The sequence below is a fragment of the Apteryx rowi genome, unplaced genomic scaffold (genome assembly GCF_003343035.1).
Source record: "Apteryx rowi isolate R43461 unplaced genomic scaffold, aptRow1 scaffold_514, whole genome shotgun sequence".
Lineage (NCBI taxonomy): Eukaryota > Metazoa > Chordata > Aves > Apterygiformes > Apterygidae > Apteryx > Apteryx rowi.
Window position 1 is genome coordinate 240,782 of NW_020450777.1, and position 19,685 is coordinate 260,466.

General features: G+C 36.1%; 1 protein-coding gene across 1 annotated transcript in view; it reads right to left on the reverse strand.

The window, feature by feature from the left end:
* The window catches only part of RIMS2 (regulating synaptic membrane exocytosis 2), a 403,032-nt gene that overhangs the window by 83,544 nt on the left and 299,803 nt on the right, over positions 1-19,685 (reverse strand). Inside the window, exon 26 of the mRNA XM_026080279.1 lies at positions 17,430-17,530. Coding sequence (XP_025936064.1) covers positions 17,430-17,530 — 101 coding nt within the window. The remainder of the gene's footprint in view (positions 1-17,429; positions 17,531-19,685) is intronic.

Consider the following 19,685-nt stretch of genomic DNA (forward strand, 5'->3'; position numbering starts at 1 on the left):
TCTAATGTTTAAATGTTGTAATATCTAATGACTGTTTTATTAATGTCATTAATATTTTTGCCTGATAAAAAAGACAGTATGTATTATTTATTAGCAAAATCATTTGCAAACATAAAAAACAATGATTGAACAACTGTCCTGATCATCAGAGACATGGGAATATTATACGAGAAGATTCTTCTTTTGCAGAGATTCCTGTTAAAAGAGCAACTGCTCAACACATCAGCGAAGAAAAAATAACCACATAACAGTAGTAAAGCCTTTCAAAATGTGAGTGTATCTATTCGTATTTATTTAGTTTCACCCAGCTAACTTTCCCTAGGATTTTCCTATGCTGAAGTCACAGGTATGAGTGAAGTTTGTGTTGAAAAAGCTGGTTCAGCCTTAAGTTCAGCCTTATAATACCAAGTCTAGGAAGTACAGCCTGGTATACTGGGCTACTACCAGGCAGTATAGCAAAGGCAATATGGAGCTCCCTTCAGGCCAATGTCTCAATATTTGCTTAGGCTCCCAGGCAGGTTTTGCCTGTCATGCTGAACCCCACACTGCCGTGGCTGCACTACCACTGGTCCCCAGTAGAGCTAACATATAGCTAAATCACATGTGCTTATATGAGCAGATGTCATATTTACAATGACTAGYGACCTCAGTGTAGACACACGGTTAACATTGCAGACCTAATGTGGCTATACTAGAGGGAAATTAGACTGTAGTTTCAGATGTAAATCATTGATGGAATTGTTAATTAAGTTCCAATTAGAGGATAGATAATTGCTTGTGGTGATTCACAGAGTAACAGACCTCGACCTGCAGCTCCACAGCAAGCTTGCCATGCAGGCAGTGAAAGGAAGCTTCTGAATGAAGTGCATCCAAGGGACAGGAAGCTGCAGGCAGCACCGCACTCCTACAAAGTCACTCTACAGGTCATTCCTACAGCATGCGGAAAGTCTCAAAGCCCCGTGGTTTTGTCAGGTGCATTGCTACACTGGTAAGCTAACTCAATTTCTTAAAAATATATTTTTGGTAGGAATGTATTTCATATATCAAATCAGACATTTTCCTAAATAAAACAGCCCTATTGTATTTTTATTTTAAAAAACAACTAGCACAGTAGTAATAATCTACTGCTATACAGTGAGAACAAAGAATTGCAAAAGCAACAATAGCAACTTAAAAGTAAGTCATTCCTGAACTATCGGGGGGAAAGGGGCCATTACCTAGTACCTTTTTTTTTTCATAGGTAAGAGTATTTCCCATCGTGTATTTCAGATTAGACCAGATGATAAATAAATATTATTTGATACTTACTATTTCAGGATATTTTAGATTTGGAATAAAGAATGTTTTAGAGGAACTTCTCATTTAAATACAAATGTCTTATTATAAAATATTTATTTTTAAAAGTCTCACTAAATATTTACCTATTCTCTTAATTGCAGTCCCAACATCTCTTAACTGCCTACCAAAATAAAATCTAGAACACGAACTAAATTGTCTATCTTTTGGGGAAAAAGCTCAAATACTTCAAACTCATCCATGAAGTCTGATCTCAATTGCTGTTCTGTTCTTACTCCAATGATTTCCATCCCCTACATTTCTGACCATATCTGACTTTATTTTAAGATATACATTATAACTGTTAGTCTATTGTGTGTCAGTGTTTCCGTGACTACAACACAGAAGATGAAATATGTTGTTTCTCTGACAGAAGCCATGCTGGTATTTTAGTTTTACAGTTGTTTCTGAAACTGCAAATCAATATAAAGCAGTTTCCAAAGTGCTCCTTTGCCCTCTGCCTCAAAGTAAAATGACACTTTCATTGTGTGACTATTGATTTTTAAAAAGTATCCCATTTCCACTATYGAGTATCTCATATCATATAGCCTGACACAAAATATTTTGCACATTCTGTGTAAATCTTTTTTTCAGCTTCTGTGAGGCTAAAGTTGTCCAAAGGCATTATATCATGCATTACATTCTTTGTTCTTCTTTCTCCAAATTTCACTGTTTTTTTTTTTTTTTTTAAAGTCCCCAACTGCATAACAAGATCAACAATTCACTGAAAAGGTCGTTATTTACCAAGTGCCATCCTCCCATCATATCTGAAAGACTGCTGCCATTTTCTCTCCCTGTCCACAGCTGTCCTCCACATCCTCTTCTGTCAGACCTAACTTTGGCTGTATTACAATTACTGCAGGGTACTTGTGATCCCCCAGGGTGGATCCTAACTGATGTTTGGATCCGATCTGGGTGAAAAACCTCTGTATACTCTGATTTCCTTCAGAAGAAAACATAGGCACAGGGGCAGCAAGGGAGTCTCGTGTGACCCCACAGCTTCCCTGGTTTGGACAATCAGGAGGTCAGGACTGTGGTGAAGTGTACCCACCTACAATACAGGTTAATTAAATACTGTTTGTTTATTTATTTATTTATTTATTTATTTAGCTAACAGTCACTGAAGTATAAAAATTAACTCTTGACTTTCCCCATGTTGGAGACATATGTCTCTCTTATTTGAATGAGGTGAAAGTTTCATTTTCAATCCAGTCAAGATTCTTATAATATAGCCAGGATTCTGTACCTTATGACTTGTAAGCAAAAGCACCCCACTTCTTCCAGAAGTTTCAACAAGAGGAAGTCTGCTGCAAGCAGAGGAGTTGATGAAAAGTCACTAATTTTAATAATAAGATGATTTTGTCCTATTTTGCTGTGCTGAAGAACAGGATAAATGTCACTGTTACTGATCCTATCAAACACATTCCAAAGTTTCTTAAAACCTTTCCCTCCACAGTAATAAAACATTAGCTGGAGACTCTAACAAAGTGATAGTTAGGTGTTTGTGCCAATACTTCACAACTGCAATAGAATATTTTCCAGCAGTGGTAAATTCAAGATTATTAAAGCTGAAAAACAAATACCTGCTCTAACTTTTCTCTGCAAACATTTTATGACCCCCTTGTGAACTGCCATTATATGACTGACAGGCTATAGGGAACTACAGCTGCTCTGATACTTATTTCTCAAAAGAAACTGTATTGGAATCTCTAATTCAAAGGAAGTTTTTAAGTGTTTTGTATTACTTTAATCTATTGTTACTAGTCTTCCATCTTGGATTACACAGTCATGCTGTTGTCCAGGCAATTGAAATTGTCAGGAATTTCCAACTACCTTTCTGTTTTATTTTCATTTTTTCTTTTTTATGGTCTACTCATCAGATTTTATTTGCTAGCATTTACATAGGAGCAATTAAATCTGGTCAATGTTTCTACTAATCAAAATGTTGGGAAGATGGTTTCAGACTATTGTCCATTGTCCTACCCCAACAAGATTAATGAACCATTCTGGACTTTTTCAATAGTTCTTTGCCAAGCTGACAAAAGCTTTTGAGCAGCCAGAGCACAGCAATTGTATGAAATTTTCTGTAATTTCATCTGGAGCTTCTGGTTCAAGTTTGCAGCCTCAAAAGGCACTGTGAACTTTAGTTGCCATGCAGCATTTGAATGAGTGTTACTAGATTGTTTAATTGTTTTTGAATGTTTTCCTAATGGTACCCAATGAAGTATGTCATTAAAAGTAAAACTGAATATTACTAACAAACACTTACAACAATAACATTACATTTATATAAATAAAAAGATTTTAAGTCATTTTACAAATACCATATACAGATATGTAGAGAGAACACTTATTGGGCTTTATACTGCATAAAAACCCAAGATGAACAAGACGATGAAGCTGCCCTGGATGTAATTCATAGTTAGCCTTCTCAATAATCAGTGGTTACATCTGTCGGTCCTGTCAGGCTACCTCAAGGCAACTGAGGCTCTGCTAGTCTGGTCAGCCTCTGCCAGCCCTGTTTTGACAATCAGTTGCAATCACATGGCACCCATCAGTTCCTTGGGAGACTTAAGGTCTGACCAGGGAGTTTAATTCCCCCACTACTCTGGTAAAGGTATACAATAAGCTCAACAGTTGCCTTGGGCTTCTCAATATGGAGCTGGAACCAGCTCTAGCTCAAACCCATTCCTGGTTGCTTACCCTGACTTCTGCTTTGTAGTCCTGGGTGTTATACCGTCCTTCTTTTTATTCTAAATTCTTGGATCCTGCTTTCCCAGCCCTGGATTTTGCTTCTGATCAGTTCCTTTGGCACAACTCCAATCCTGTCTTCCCTTCAGACAGCTGCTACTTTGCATTATGCACCCGTTGGTTTCCTGACCGCTGGCCCAGTTGTACCTCTCCAATATTCTTGCCTTCCAGTAGCATAAAAGAGAGAGCTACAAATAGTGTAGCTACTTCTGAGCACTATGGTGCCTGAGTCAGTAAGTCCAGCTGGATGTAAACTAGTGCCTGGGGAGGCACAAGGCTATCATCCCCTGTACTCCCATTCCTCATCCAATGTCATTTTTTCCCCATTACTCAGAACATTCCACCCTACTTTCACCTTGAATGAAATGAACTGACTGTAACCTGATTTGCAGATCCCACTTTCTAAACCATCCTAACCTCCAATGAAGTTAGGCCACTTGTTAAATAAAGAATGTCTATATTTCAACTGGACATGTGAARAAAAAGGTGTAGTTCAAGTCCTCCTGTCCTTCCCTTAGAGGTTTGGCACTCCCTCTGTTTACTGATTTCACAGACCAATGCTCATGCATACTGTCTTCCAAGGGGATCCTAAAACAAGGTAGAAGTCTAGAGAATCTCTGTTCCACTGCTGGGGCTAAGCCATGTGCAAATGGCATCCTATTGCCAAACTGAAAAAGATCAAGAAAGTCAGCACTGAAAAATCATCTAGGAAGTCAGACACTTCTTTACCGTGGAGACAGTGAAGCAGTTGATCAGGTTGCCCAGAGAGGTTCTGCAGTCTCTRTCCACAAAGGTTTTCAAGCCTCAACAGAATAAAGCCATGAGCAGCCTGGTCTGATCTCACGGCTGACCCTGCCTTGAGCAGAAGGTTGAACCAGAAACCTCCTGAGGTCCCCTACAACCTGAATTATTCTGGAATTCTATGGGTCAAGATGCTCCAGGAGCTGAAGAAAAAACTTCAAGGGCAGCAGTAACACAGAAGCCACCACTAGATCATTGTCTAAGGAGAACTGAAAATCTAGAAGGAAAACCTAGAAGCCTAGAGGCAAGCTAGGCAAAAAATCATCTGCTTCACATACACTGGTATACAGTGCATTCTTTTAAGAACTCCCTGAGTGCAAAATATGAAATAAATATAGTAGAACACTAGAAAGGATTCTGGGATTACCTCAAGGAGAAGTTATAAGGCCTGCAAATATTTGGCAAAGTAGAAAGCACTAAAGCAGCTCCAAAGAAGTATCTGGGCACTTTAGTGAGCTTGAGAATTAACTTGCCAACAGCTGTCTGCTTACAAAAAATTCTGTTCCTGCAATCAGTTTCAAAACACCGTGTAGTCTCTTTTTCTGATGTTCTTTATTATACAGTATGATTTTTGGAAGATTAAGACAACCTCTAATTTCAGCTGCACTGATACCTACTGTTATCCAGAAAACAAATCAAGATGTTACTGATGTGCATTCACAAAGATAGCTTCATCCAGTCTAGAGAACTAAGTGTTCTCATTTAAGCTTAGGTCAGCACCACATTTTGTGAATTTTGAAAGGAGAGGACACTGCAAATTTTCTCATGGGTGTTTAAAGTTACCACATTATTTCAAAGACTGGAATGGGCATTACTCAAACTTTCATCTCTCATATGAAAAGTGCAATGGGTAAAAGACAGTTGATTAATGCGACTGAAAAGCAATTTGAAAAGACAAATAAAGCAACATAGCAACAATTTATAACCATCACCTGAAAAAATACACAAAAGGTAATCCAAGATGTGTTATGCGCTGGTGTGAAAATCTGAAATTTATAAAGGACAAGCAGGATACTTCATAATATCTCAACAATAGCTGCCTTAAAATCATAACTCGTAGAGAGAGCTTCTTATGCCAAATCGTTACATTATTGGAAGTGGACTCCAGGATATGACTATTCATAATAACAAAAGGACTAGCTATGGCACCACTAGCCTGCATCACTGGGTAGTATGACTGATGTATACTATAGATACATAACTAGATATCTGCTTTAAAAAGTAACATAACTAATTTGCATTATCTACCAAGGAAGGTAACGGAGATTTTTAAGAGTTTTCATAGTCTGAATATTAAAGTAAGATGATCTTTTGCATGGTTCTAGTTGATTCTGACAGATGAAATGAGGCAAAAAAGAGATCCAAATATAGCACATAGCTAGGATGACATAGCTATAATTGACTATATAAATGGGAATAAATAGAAAATCCCATATGTGTCCTGCTGATGGATATTGTATCCATTGTGTCCACAGGACACAACATTAATTGAACTTTACCTTCATAAAAGATCTGATTCCAGTATGCCTTAGTAAGTAACAGACAAACCACAGATTGCTCTCATATAGCCAGAATATCCACAAGTACTTTTGACCAAAAGCAAAGATTTTAAAGAAATATAAGCCTACATAATATGAAGGTAAATAAATACAAGCTTCAAAAAAAGAACCCTTTAATGATAATTAAAAGGCAGATGGAAGGATGTCCAAAAATCAGTCCCTCTTTTTGATGTGAAAGTAATTCAGAAAAGCAGGCAAATGGAAAATAAAACAAAACTCTTTCTATGATATATTTGGAACAATTGCTATCCAAGATCCCTTTTATATTGCTGACCTTCTGGTCTGTTAACTGCTATTTTTAAAAGGGCAGAGTGTCAGTCACCAGATTTCACTTTAGGGAAACAGGTCCACAGACTACTTTGTGACAGTGCACAAGGATTCTTGATATAAAACATCTTTTCAAATTTCCCAGCCTCTTTTTAATTGCTACACATCAGCTTTTTGACTTTGACTGACAGAATGAATAAAATCTATTTAAAATGGAGATCAGCAGTCCTTTAGTATTCCAGAGCACTGTGCCAAGTCTACTGAAGATGCATCATCATGGACACAGTGTTCACTGTCAAAAACCTGAGCTGTTCAAGCCAGGGTGACTGCAAAAAAGCAGGTGTCCAGGGCTTCACAGTGCAATTCCATTTAATAGTATCTCCAGTGCTTTATCTCCTGGTGAACTCCAGCATGTTTGTCAGGACTCACAGAATCAAAGTGTGGTTGCTGTATTATTTGCTTCTGTTCCTCAAGTGGTTCACAAGCTGCTTCTGTCACCATTGCACTCAAGCTCTCTTGCACTCTGTAAGGTCCTGCCACCCCAAAAGCAGTTTATTTTATTTTTTTAAAGAGAGTAACAAGGTAGGATTTCCACTTTGTTTAAGAAACCCTCTGTTGGGTATGATTTTTCTAGGCTTCTTCCAGATGTTACTGTACAAACTCAGTTGCTCAAGTCAAACACTATGCATTTTAAAGAGCCAGATTTTTATCTGAATTTCTGTAATTTTATGTCAGCTTTTGTGTCTCTCATAAAAAACAATCAAACAAAAAAGATGGAAAGGCAACCATCTTTGATTGTCTTATTACATAATTTCTGTCTCACCACACTTTATTTCACCCCAGAAGACTGCTAAGCATTTTAACAGATCTGCCAGTTTGAGAACAGAAGCATAAAATTCCTTCCCCTTAGTCCTACCTTCTTTATGTAGCATTTAAATATGACTTTCACCGAATTTGTCCTGGGACACAGCACCTTCAAAGGAATTCATGCCGAAGAGAACAGCTGGATTGCCACATGGGCCATCTGGTGAGTGCTTATTCCTGCGAGCAGAAGTGCCTAAGGACCATGAGTAACACAATTGCTCAAAAACAGGATATAAATGTATCTTTGCATGACTCCACTTAAAAAGTCCTAAAATGCGTATATTTCAAAGAGAATAGCCTCCAATATCAAGCATGATTTGAGGGAAGGTCCCGTAATCTTTTTTCTTAATCTTTTGTTTTCACTGATTCTCAGGATACATCTTGAAAAAACCCTGTACAAAAATAAAAGTATGAGCTCAGCTGATGGCCTACATATTTTCTGCCGATTCATGTCTAACTAAAGGGGAAACAGATCTGCAAGGTGTAGATATCACCATCTCTTTATTTCTCTATAGGCAAGTTAAGCTGCTTAGAAAACATTACTTTTCCCCACAAATGGATTTTCTCATCACCTTTACTCCTGTTACATTGGTAACGAGGGAAAAAAGGCAGCAGGGAGATTGTAAAATGCAGTCTGCACCTCAGGAATGAAAACATGGAACTCTTTCTCTTTGTCCATTGTACTTCAGTTCTCAAAGAGGGAGAAATTAGAGAATATATATTGCTTATGTCTTTCATATCACTTTGTAAATATTATAAATATTTACTTGCTTTACTTGCTCTCAGGAACAGTTTGAATTCACTTCTACAATAAATATGCAATAGGTAATATCAATTACAGCTTCAACTTCACATAAAACACTTAAACAGCAGAATAATAATATGTAATATTTCAGGAAAAGAAGCAAAAAAGAACTGAACTGAAACTGTACAAGGAATTTAGATTATTTCATAAAACAGATATATTGAAACTATTCTGGGTCAAAACTGTCTGTAAACACTTTTGAAGCTCTTTAGTGACTATAAATCATAAGAATCTTGATAATACTTTTCATTTCATAGATGGTACTGTCCTTAACATAGCATTCCTAACATTATGTGACTGGGAACTAGCTTAGAACTGAGAAAGAATACACTGCTAACACTGCCTCCTACATAACACTCAAGTTAGCTTTTTACAATTCTCAAAACTGCAAGTCAGCCTATTAGTGGAAACCAATTTATGTTATCTTCTCTTCAGTACAAAAAACTCTATCTCAAAGTGTTTGGCATTTTATTTTTAGAAAATCATATTCAAACTAACATGTGGATATTAAAAATTAGCTAGTTGTTTCAGATTAAACTGCAGAAGTACACACATCATTAGAATTTTTTTTTAACTAATGTCATGTGTCATTCTAGAGAGAACAAAAAGAGGATGAGGCATCCTGGTTCTGTAAAACATAAAGGATCTAAGATATTGAATATGATGAGATTAATATAAATGCCTTTAAACATTTGGCCCAGTCTTAAGGCTAAAGGTATCTGAGATAAATTTTTCTATGACAATACAAGTTGAACTATATGACAAAATCACATATGTTTGGTTGTATGATATTATTTTTCTCAAGATGAACTGACTCTGTAAGAAACACAATTTCCAAACTTCTTTTCAGTTCTAATACAAAGGATATTAGATGAAAAAGCACATATTCTCCAAGATACAGATATAGGAAAAGATGTTCTTTTGGGAAAAAAAAAAAGGAGGTTCTGCTTATGCAGACTGTAATTTAACTTCATTTGATAATTTTATCTTAAATTCATTTTTTACTGCATCTTGGAGCCCTACTAGTAGAAAAGTTTGCTACAATAATTAAATCATTTTACAATTTGTCTTAAAAAAACAAACATCATCTAGGTACATTGTTGACTTTGTTCAGATGCAGGACTTGAATTTTTAGAAAAGCTTTTTTTTTTTCATGTTATTTCTTGTTATTATTCACCAATTCCAGCCTGCTGTCAGTAAAATCAGTGATAAAATGAGGATTTCCATCTGTAGCAGGATAATATTTCTGATGTATTATTAAAGAAAGTATTCTATTGCCTAACACTAAATCAATATTAACTCTCATAAGCAAAGACTTTACTTCCAGATGACAGTCAGAGACAACACAGGTTACAAGGGCCACATAGATAATTTCATGTTTTAATGACATTCTCACTAAAACTTTTCCTAAAGGCATGAAGACTTTATGAAAGAACTATATCCCTACACTGAGCCTGATCCGACTTCTATTAGTTCTTTGTGCACAATCAGCTTCTGCAGAATAATGACAGTGTGTATTACACAACTGATTTCTTCACATACACTAGCTGCAAAATGGAAGCTTGAAGTCACATTTATAGTCACTAAAATTAACTGTACAAGATTATGTATTTAAGATACTTCAAAAAGAGAAGCAAAAAATGTAATACTTTGGAGAAATCTGATATAGATACATAGCTTTTTTTCTTGCATGATAGCAGCAGAAATTCATCAAAACCAAAAAAAATTGTTGTCTGGAAAAAGGTCGATAAAGTGGCAACATTCCCAGTGATTTCTTTGGGGTTTCTGTTAAAGAAAACCAACCCATTAAAAAAAAACAAAAAAATCCAGGCTGGACCAAACTAAAAATCCACAGTGGTAAGACCACTACATAGGACACACTATTATAGCTAAAATGTCTTTAGTGAAGAATTACAAATGATGAAACTAAGCTCTGTGTGAATCCTAAATCTGCGGTGGGCCCCAGCTGCACTATGGGTCCGGCTCTCTGGAGGTGGCTACAGGAGCAACTGTGCAACCTGCTGCACTACACGAAATTGGAGCAAGCCCGGAGGGGCGTGCAGAGAGCGACCCGCCAGCTCTCCTCCTACCCGGCCTCTGCGTGCGCGGAGATGGGTGTCTGAGCGGGGTAGGTGTTTGCTGAACCACCCGCTACTGAGCAAACATCCCGTGTCTTCATTTTGAATCCCACACATTTAAGCAAGCCTGGCACAGAGACTGMGCACCTACCATTCCCAGCTGCGCACAATACTCTCCTTTATTCTCCAAGGTCAAGAGCCTAGCAAACTGCTCTGGCAAATGCAGTCTGGCTTATCTAGAACCACCACTCTACCCTTGCTATCTTTCAAACATAAACAATGCCCCTTTTGCACCTATTCTGCCTGGCACAGAGTTAAGTACTACAAACTGCAGGTTGGGGTGTGACATATTATGCATTATTATTGTCCTTTCTTGGAGTTTCCCCACTATTGCGGGAATTCAATTAACTTCCTACATTCTCTATTTCTGAACATCACACTTTGGCATCTAGATATTAAGCACATATTTCCCAGGTAAATTTGCTTCTTGCACTCCCTAGATTTTCTGTTCTGTAATCCTGTTTCTGTAATTTTCTGTTAATGAAATCCTTATTTTTCCAATCAATTATAGTAACTAAAGGATATTCAGAGCTAAATTAGGCTGATGATTTTATTTTTTACATTCAGGACTCATTTTTTCTCTTTGAGATTCATCAAATCAGGTACTTCAATAATATTCCATAACATTTTTAAGGTCTGCTTTCTAGATATAGGATTAGAAACATAGGCTTACACACAAATGAAAAAAATGGCTGACAAATTACACATGTAGACAGATCAAGATATCCAGTATCAGTCTACTTTTAGATGTTTATATTTCAGCCATTATCATGACATCTGAATGCAACAGTTGTGTTAACTAGAGTATAACATTCAAGCGTACCCTAAGTCTGTATCAGAGACATGGCTATTCAAGATTCAGAAATGTATTAGAAGAGCATCAAAACTGAAATAAATTAAAAGAGAGCTTGAATTTAGTGAGGAAGAAAAAGGAAAGCTTAACATCACTATGCAACAGAAATCTTCTCTGAGTTTGGGTATCATTAACTAAAGAAGAAAATTAAAATCATTGAGGAAAATAATAGAAATCATATCAGTCCACATCTGTATTCAAAGTCACTAAATTACATTTCACCCATTAGCAAAACACAGGAGCAATGAAGAGATGTCTTCCACATTGTCAGGCATTTAGAGCTCAAATCTAGAATTTTGAAAGCATTTTATTTCATCTGGATATCTTTTTGGTTCTTATATTTCAATGTACAAACTTATATTTATAGGAAGTAAAGTTGCAACATCAGCGCTTTACTCCATAAACTTTTCATAATAAAAATATAATAAAATATTTGATTAAAAGTATAAATGCTATCAGCACTATGGGCCAAAAAGATTCTCTCTGTCATTTAGCAGTAAAATTCCCTACATAATACAGATCAGAATGATTGCTTAAGGAACCTGAGTGCTCACAGACTTTTGAGGGTGACAGGAACTGTCCTTCCAGATCGGACGGTTGGTTTAGCTAATCTAGCTTCCTGTCCAAAACCACAGTTAGTGACTGGTCCATAGGAAGGCACAAGAGCCATGTAACCAGCAGTAACTAAATAGGTTCCTCACATGGAAAAGATCTTTGCTAGTCTAATTTTGGTGTTTGGTTTATTTCCTGGGGCAAAGGGCTTACTGCAGCAGGAAAGGGGAAGAGGAAGAGGAAGGGGAAGGGACCCAATAAAACTATGCATGGCTATTTCCATTTATAAACCTATCAAATTGCATTTGCTGGGCCCTTAGTTTTACTGATATCTTATTGAAATTAACTGCATAGAATAATTGCATGTTAATTATTGCCTTCTTCATTATTCTTCAGCATAGCTGCACTCTAATTATTTAGTCCTTCCAAGTCTTATCCTTATATATAATCCTTTAAACATTTAAACCAGTTTGTTAAGAGTGAATTATGTGAAACAGGCTCCCCTTATTAGAAGTTATTGCAGGTTTCGATGGAATTTGGATGTCTAACCTAGTTTCCTTTTTTAATTCAATTTTGAATATTTCTAATTGCATCCTTAACAACACAAGTCGTAAGAAACAATTTTGGGATCAAAGAGGCATATTCATAGCTGTTACAAATTGTCAAAGTATTACTGGGTAGATCATGATCTTCCCTCAAACTCCTAAGGTCTAAGCTTGCATTTTCACAGAAAATTGCCAACTCAGAAATAACATAAATAAACAACACCTTATAGACAGTAATACTATCAAAGCAGTTCAATATCTTCTTTGTTTGGGTGTTCATTCAACTCTCCCCTTCCCATGGATTTCCAGAAGAAAAGTACCAAAGTACCAGCTGTTTCTGTTAGCAATCTCCACTGCTCTATGGACTGTTGTGTGAAATGCATGTTTTGTTTTGCTTTTTAAGGAGGAGACAAACACATCCCCAAACCACCATTAAATCAAATGTCTCTATCACAACACAGGTTAAAGACCACACAGAACTGTACCAATGACACATCTGCTTACTGCAGGTCCCAGAGGAACAGCTGGATGAAATGGCAGATTGAGACTAGACCGAGAGTCAAGGAGACCTGCTTCTTACCTATTTAAACTCAACCTCTTCCACTTCCAGCACTACATCTCTTGTTTTTCGCATACTCTTTCACGCAGATAGTCCTGAATGAGGTACTCGATTCATTGCTGAATTCAAGTGTCTCAGTCTGCAGAACTGCAACTTTGCAGTGTCTACATGTTCCAAGGGCATTTCAGCTGTGTCTATACTAGTCAACTAAACAGGGCACATGCTTAAACCTTCTTTTCTACTGTTCTCTCGGGCTTGGCTTGTTATGAGTTTGATCAGGTTGCAGAGTAACATGGTARTATGTCTGGTATTCCTAGTGTCCTACATCAAACACAGAGAACTCTGTTCATACATTTATGCTGTTCAGTATCTGACAAATATAAAACTTGAATTGTCGCTACTGATTAACAGGAATTGTAGTATTACATAGCACCAAAGATGTGGAAAGTTTCAGTCTTATCATCAGTACGAATCATTAAGGGTTGTGTTAGAAAATCCTCTTTGGCGTTCTGGATTATTCTGTATTTAATGTACTCTTTTCTACTTTATGGCTAAATAATCTCTTCAATGGTTGTGCTAAATTCTGTTTTTATCCCATCTTTTACTACTTGTACCCCAACTTTGTTGCTTGTGCTATAATATACTGTATTATACTTATTATAATTATTATTATATACTGTATAATATACAGTATATTATAATATACTGTATTATGAGTAAGTAAATTTCTCTGCACCTTTTTGTAGGTCACTATTTTCTCCTAATAAAACAAATAAAATGAGCCTAATGATATCCTGAGCTTTAAATGCTTATTCACCAGTTGCCAGTCTCTATCTTACCTTTGGTCCTAAAGAAAATGGTCATTTGTCACTCTTCTCACTCCTTCTACATAAATCTTCCACGTTTATTTAGTTTGATCGTCAGTGCTTTTAGATACTAAGACCATTTTGCAACGGCTAATGCGACCTCAGTTGATGGAATTCTCTCTTTTGATCCTACATTGATGTTACACTGATTGCAAACATTTCCTGGGTTCATATACATCATATACATACAGTATTTTCTCGCCATTCTGTTTCCTAACCTATTTCTTGTTTCTGTTGTTGCTACTGAGCAGCAAGGCTTGTCCAGTCTCGCCAGTCAATCCAGTGAGCATGTTCTAGTCGCACGGGGGGCAAGAACAGAGGAACAGCAGGATTCCTCCTGCCCTTTTGCCTTCACTTGAGGGCAGAGATTCCTGGAACTGCGCATGAGTGCTCAGTGGGAATGGCTAGAGGAAGGAGTTACCCATCAAACATAATGCTATTGATTTGGTCTCCAAGAGATCTAATGGCAGCAGCACTGAGCAAGGAGTGAGGCAGAGAGGTTTTAAAAGGTAGTCTGGRAACTGAATTCAACCAAATGAGACTGAACTGCATGCAGCACACTGCTCTCCGTTTCTCTGGGCTCTGATCGTGGCCCTTCTCTTTTCACAGTTCATCTTGCCCAAATACTTAACACTCTGGTGCCACTGTGAAATCAGGTTTTCCTGCATGTTAACTTCTACCAGCACTGACTTTGCTTTTACAGACTTTAGTATCTATTCCAGTACAATTCTACTAGCACTCAATATTCAGAAATAAACAGTTGTTGCAATACCAGAAATATTTCAAACTAATCCTTTATGCCTACACTATTTTTTCTCTCGTGTCTCCTTAGTTGTAAACATGCTTATATCGAATCTAAATATATTGCTTGCTGTCCTTATGGCTGTTTTGAAAGCATACTAAAGAAACTTTTGCATTTAGGGAAAGAACTATTATACAATATATAACCTGCCAAACTCATGTATACAGAATATTATGGAAGCAAAACACTTAGTTTCCAAAAATGGGGAGGCATATATATGAATGATAACAATACAATCTGTAATTATGTCAGTCATGAGAAAAAAATATAAAGAAAAGGCAATTTTGTATTTCAGCAGCTTCTAAGAGTACAGGTATTAGGAAGAAAATTTCCCCCACAAGCTTCTTAATGCAAACCTATGTACCATAGAAGTGTGTATCTTCCTCTGAAGTCACTAATACTGACTTCCAGAGGCAGAACAAAATGAGACAGATATAGCTTTTTGCTTTCTCAAAAGGAAGGATATTTTTTTTCAGTTCAAAGTAACTATGAGCTAAATGCATTTGTTGTTTATTTCCATTTAAAGAAAGAAATAGAATGGAAATATAAGAGACAATTCCATGTGCTAACTTTCCTTGAATGTCATTTAGCCCTTAATGACATTGTTCTCAGGCATGATACACTTGACTGCCTGCTTGTGCCAGCTGACAGATTTAGAAAATCAAGTCACTGTTATGCATATAGATCATTAGATTTCAGTCAGCATTTGTCATGCATGTTTCAGTTCATGACTCCAGAAGAAATTACGTAGAAACCAGGTAGACCAATTGCACTTACTCATTCTCTGTCTCTAGATAATATTAGCACTTAATTAAGGGGAAGTGAAACAGTGGTAGTAAAAAACTGAAGACAGACCTCTTATATGGCTTCTGAGAGTTACGGTTCTCATATGCTTGAAAACTACAGAATTTTAAGAATGCATATTCAAATTACTACATGCACCTGCTACTGAATATTCAGTGTCTGGTTCCAAGAGTTTAGTGATAGAATAATAATTCCTTTCCAAATACTGAAACTACACCTTCACAGAAGAGTAAATTAACTGTTAATTTCTGGAGACAGTTTGTTTTATGCACGCAATAACTAAATCACCATTTTCATTAAATGATTTGATTTATAATTTTCCTCTTTAATTCCAGTCTTCATTCCAATAATACTGAAAGTAAAATTTAAATAAAAAGGATAAAAAATGTATAGTGAGGCCCAATAATACAGTGTGGATGACATGGGAAAAACAAGTGTAGGAAATGTTTCCTTGGGTAATTCTATTCTACTCAGTTCCTTTACATGAGGGAATGAGGGACCAGTTATTCTCGTTACTTCAAAAGCAGTCCTGACTCTAATCTCAGAGTCAAAAATTGAGGGAGCAGGAAAATTAGCTGAATAACTCTCCTTATACATACAGTACATAAAATTATATTTGTATGATACATACAGTTATAACACTTATAAGAAGGTTTGCTCACAGTATTAAGCGCAGCTCTGTATAAAGAAAGGTAACACCTTTCAAAGTGGACTGATACACTGAATATAGATACATGTGAAAATAATTTTCCCATATATGTCAACATAAAACAAATATGTAAATATGTCAATATCCCAAGTCCCTTCTACACCTTAATAAAAATTCCTGTATCTTCTATTGTAAAAATTATGCAGAGAAAATGCCCTGATAATCACGCAGCACTCCTAGAGAGTTAAAACATTTTAAGCCATTTTCACAGTGTTCTTTTTGTTTTTTTCCAATTATTTCATTAATAGCCTTTTCCACTTTGTCATGCATGGGCTTCTCAAAAGCTCTCTATTTTCTCACACCGATATATACATTTTTCAGAAGWAATCATATCACTAGAAGTCAATGTATTAAATTAATCCACATTATCTACAAAACTAATAATACTTAATAAATGTGATGATTTCTTTGCCCTCAAATATTAAATAGCTCAGTTTACAATAACTTTGCCAGTCCTTGGAGCAAAGGAACTGCATCCTGGAAACAAGTCTAAAACAGACTTTTGTTCCTCAGACAGCTTTTATAGGTCAGAAGTCTTGTGTTTCCCACTTACGATCTGACCTCAATTAATGAAGTCTTTTAGAGGACACTAAATTATTTTTGTATAATAGAGGTTTAAATTGAGAATATCTGGACTGTTTTAATTAACACACCGTATATGACATGATCCCGTTCCAGATAGCAGGAAATTTTCGATAATATATTTGGGGCTGCACTAGTGCAAAATCATTCCAATTTTTGGCAGATTGCCACAGCTGGGGTGGAAGTTTGTGTTGATGTAGAAAATAACCTTTCCAAGAGCTAAACTGCCACTACTAAACTAAGTAACATCATGTCTTCCAATTTTCAATAGATCAAGATAACCCTGTGTTTCATTATATGAAAACCAGGAGGAGGTTTCAGTGGCTCTCACTGCATGTATCATTTAATAAACCTCTTTTTTCCTTCCCTTTGGTCTTTTTAATCTTGGCCCTATTGTTCATTCCAATGTGTAATTACACTGCCACTTCTATCTGATGATTTAACTTGTATTTCCTAAATGTTAATAATCAAGAACACCCTGTTATGGGTTTTGCTGCACTTTTCCAATTATTTAATTATAGATACCTAAGAAGCTCCCACTGAAAAAAAAAATCTCACTCATCTATTGCTTTCTAAAAGGATATTGATAATTTCATTTTAGCATATTTTGCTGCTTTTCAAAACAAAACTCCCTTGCCTTAGAATGATAATCTTGCTCCAGCCTGGAATCTGATCCTGCTACCTGTTTGTACTTGCTCATTTTCATTTGGCGATTCCTCTCTTCTACATCCATAGCACCTGTTAAGTAAAAAGAAAAAGAAAGAAAGAAAATAAATACACAAGCAGTCTTCAATTCCAAGTTTAAAGTTATGCTCATGGAATTTCTAACAGAAAAAGATGAAATCTCGTTTGCTTAAATTACTGTGTATGTAATTTTAATTATGTGATTTCTGAATTACAGTTTTGGGGAAAAACAAATTAAAAAGTCATAAGAAGAGGAGAATAGTAGATAAGTTAGTATTTCAACAGCATCTGAATAAGAGTTGCATTATCTACAAAGTTCAAATGAACCTGACTTTGTTAAAGAAAGGAATGTAAATGGAATAGAATGTTTTCACAGAACAGCGTTTTACTATTGAGTCATTTGTTTGAAAAAAAAAAAAAAAGAATGCAAAGGCAACCTGTTTATTTTGGATGGAGATCCTGGTTCAGGTTTTTTTCATAGTAGAATACCAGCATTTTGTATCAATTACTAATCAGGTAAGGGCCACAGGCTGGTATAACTTCCATTTACCATTACTTAATATGCACAAAATAATTTTTAAAATGTGTAAAGGAATGTTAAAGAGCCACCCAGTGGTATCACTGCATTACATTCTAGTGACAYACAGCTTCAAGAATGATTTCAGGATTCAATTCTTGGACCAAATATATGATGACCCTCTGTTAGAGTTGGGTGTTTACAGTGCTACTCAGGCATCAGTTGTTTTCAGCCAACTGGTACTGTAACACCATGATTTACTTTCTAAAATAATGAGGAAGAAAGTGCCAAAGCAGAGATGAAAATGTGAGAAACAGAAATAGAAAAATGAGAGGAAGATAACAAAATGAGAGGAAGATAAGAGCTCAGAATTAAAAAAAGTCTTGCAAACAAAATATGGTTATCTATTACAAACACGAGGCATGATTCTCTTCCACTTAATGTAATAAAAATCAAGAGTAATTCATTATTCACTGAATGCTAAAAARCATTCATTTTGACTGACATTTATCTTACATTCTCCACATTTTTAAGAAGGTTGTCCAGAATTAAATTTTCAGGATAACATCAGTCATAAATTCAAGCTTCTGTATATTCGCATTGGACAATCTGGACTTTTATTTATGGAATTGGGATGGGAATATTAGTCTCCAGTACACTACATAAATCTGATTTAAACTCCAAATCTAAGTTCTAAGTGGGAACCTAATAGTAAAATGGGGCTTTGTACAGGGCCTCTGCAGAGCCTCTGAGCTTTGTATTTTCCTTCTTGACAACAGTAATGATAGTACCACACCGTGCAAGAAAGGCCTGCCAGCAAAATCGTGCAACATCTGGAAAGCAGGGAGGGAGGAGAAGAGGGAATGGGATAAGGCCAGGCTGTACTGCTATCTATAAACTCTTCTGGCTTCTGATTTTCCTATTCAAACTCTCTATCTTTACTCCATACAAACAATATGAATGAAAACACTTCATCGAAACCTTTCATAGAGATGTCAATTAATAATAAGGAATGAAAAGAAGAAATTATGTTTTTATAGGGAGAGAGACAATGAAGAAGACAGCAGCAGGTGAAAACTCCTAAAATACAATATATCTAGTGTTTCCTGTCAAAATTTCCCCCTCAAAGCAGTATTTGACAATTGTCACTAAGCCAGAGAGATCTTTCAATGATCTAGTTCTAAAAGCTTTATAAAGGAATTTAAAATTTTTATTTTCTCTGGTCAGCCCAGAAACTTTAAATGGGAAAATGWTATATATTTTTTTCAACGGCAGAAATAACACATCGGTGTCACTGGTGAGGTAAAATAACTTCTGCTTAAAGAAGGAAATCATCTTTTGACGAAATCAGAACATTCTACAAATCCACTTGATGTTCTTTAATATCTTCTGAAAGAGTTTGTTTTCACCAAAAGGGAAGAGATGATAAGTAAAATTTCAGAAATTCTGTAAATTTTTCTTATGAAGTTTCTCATATGAAATCATCACATATGTTCTTTGTCCACAGTCGTTCTGCCATGAAAACTTGAGTAAATGACAAGAAGTGATGAAATAACACCTCTTGATCATGCATTAGAAATTTCACAATTACTTGTGAAAACAGTCATTCCTATTTATGATCATTTGGCAAAGTGAAAGCTAGTACTTTTCCACATATCCAGTTCTATGTGTTCTGCAAAACCAAGCACTCCT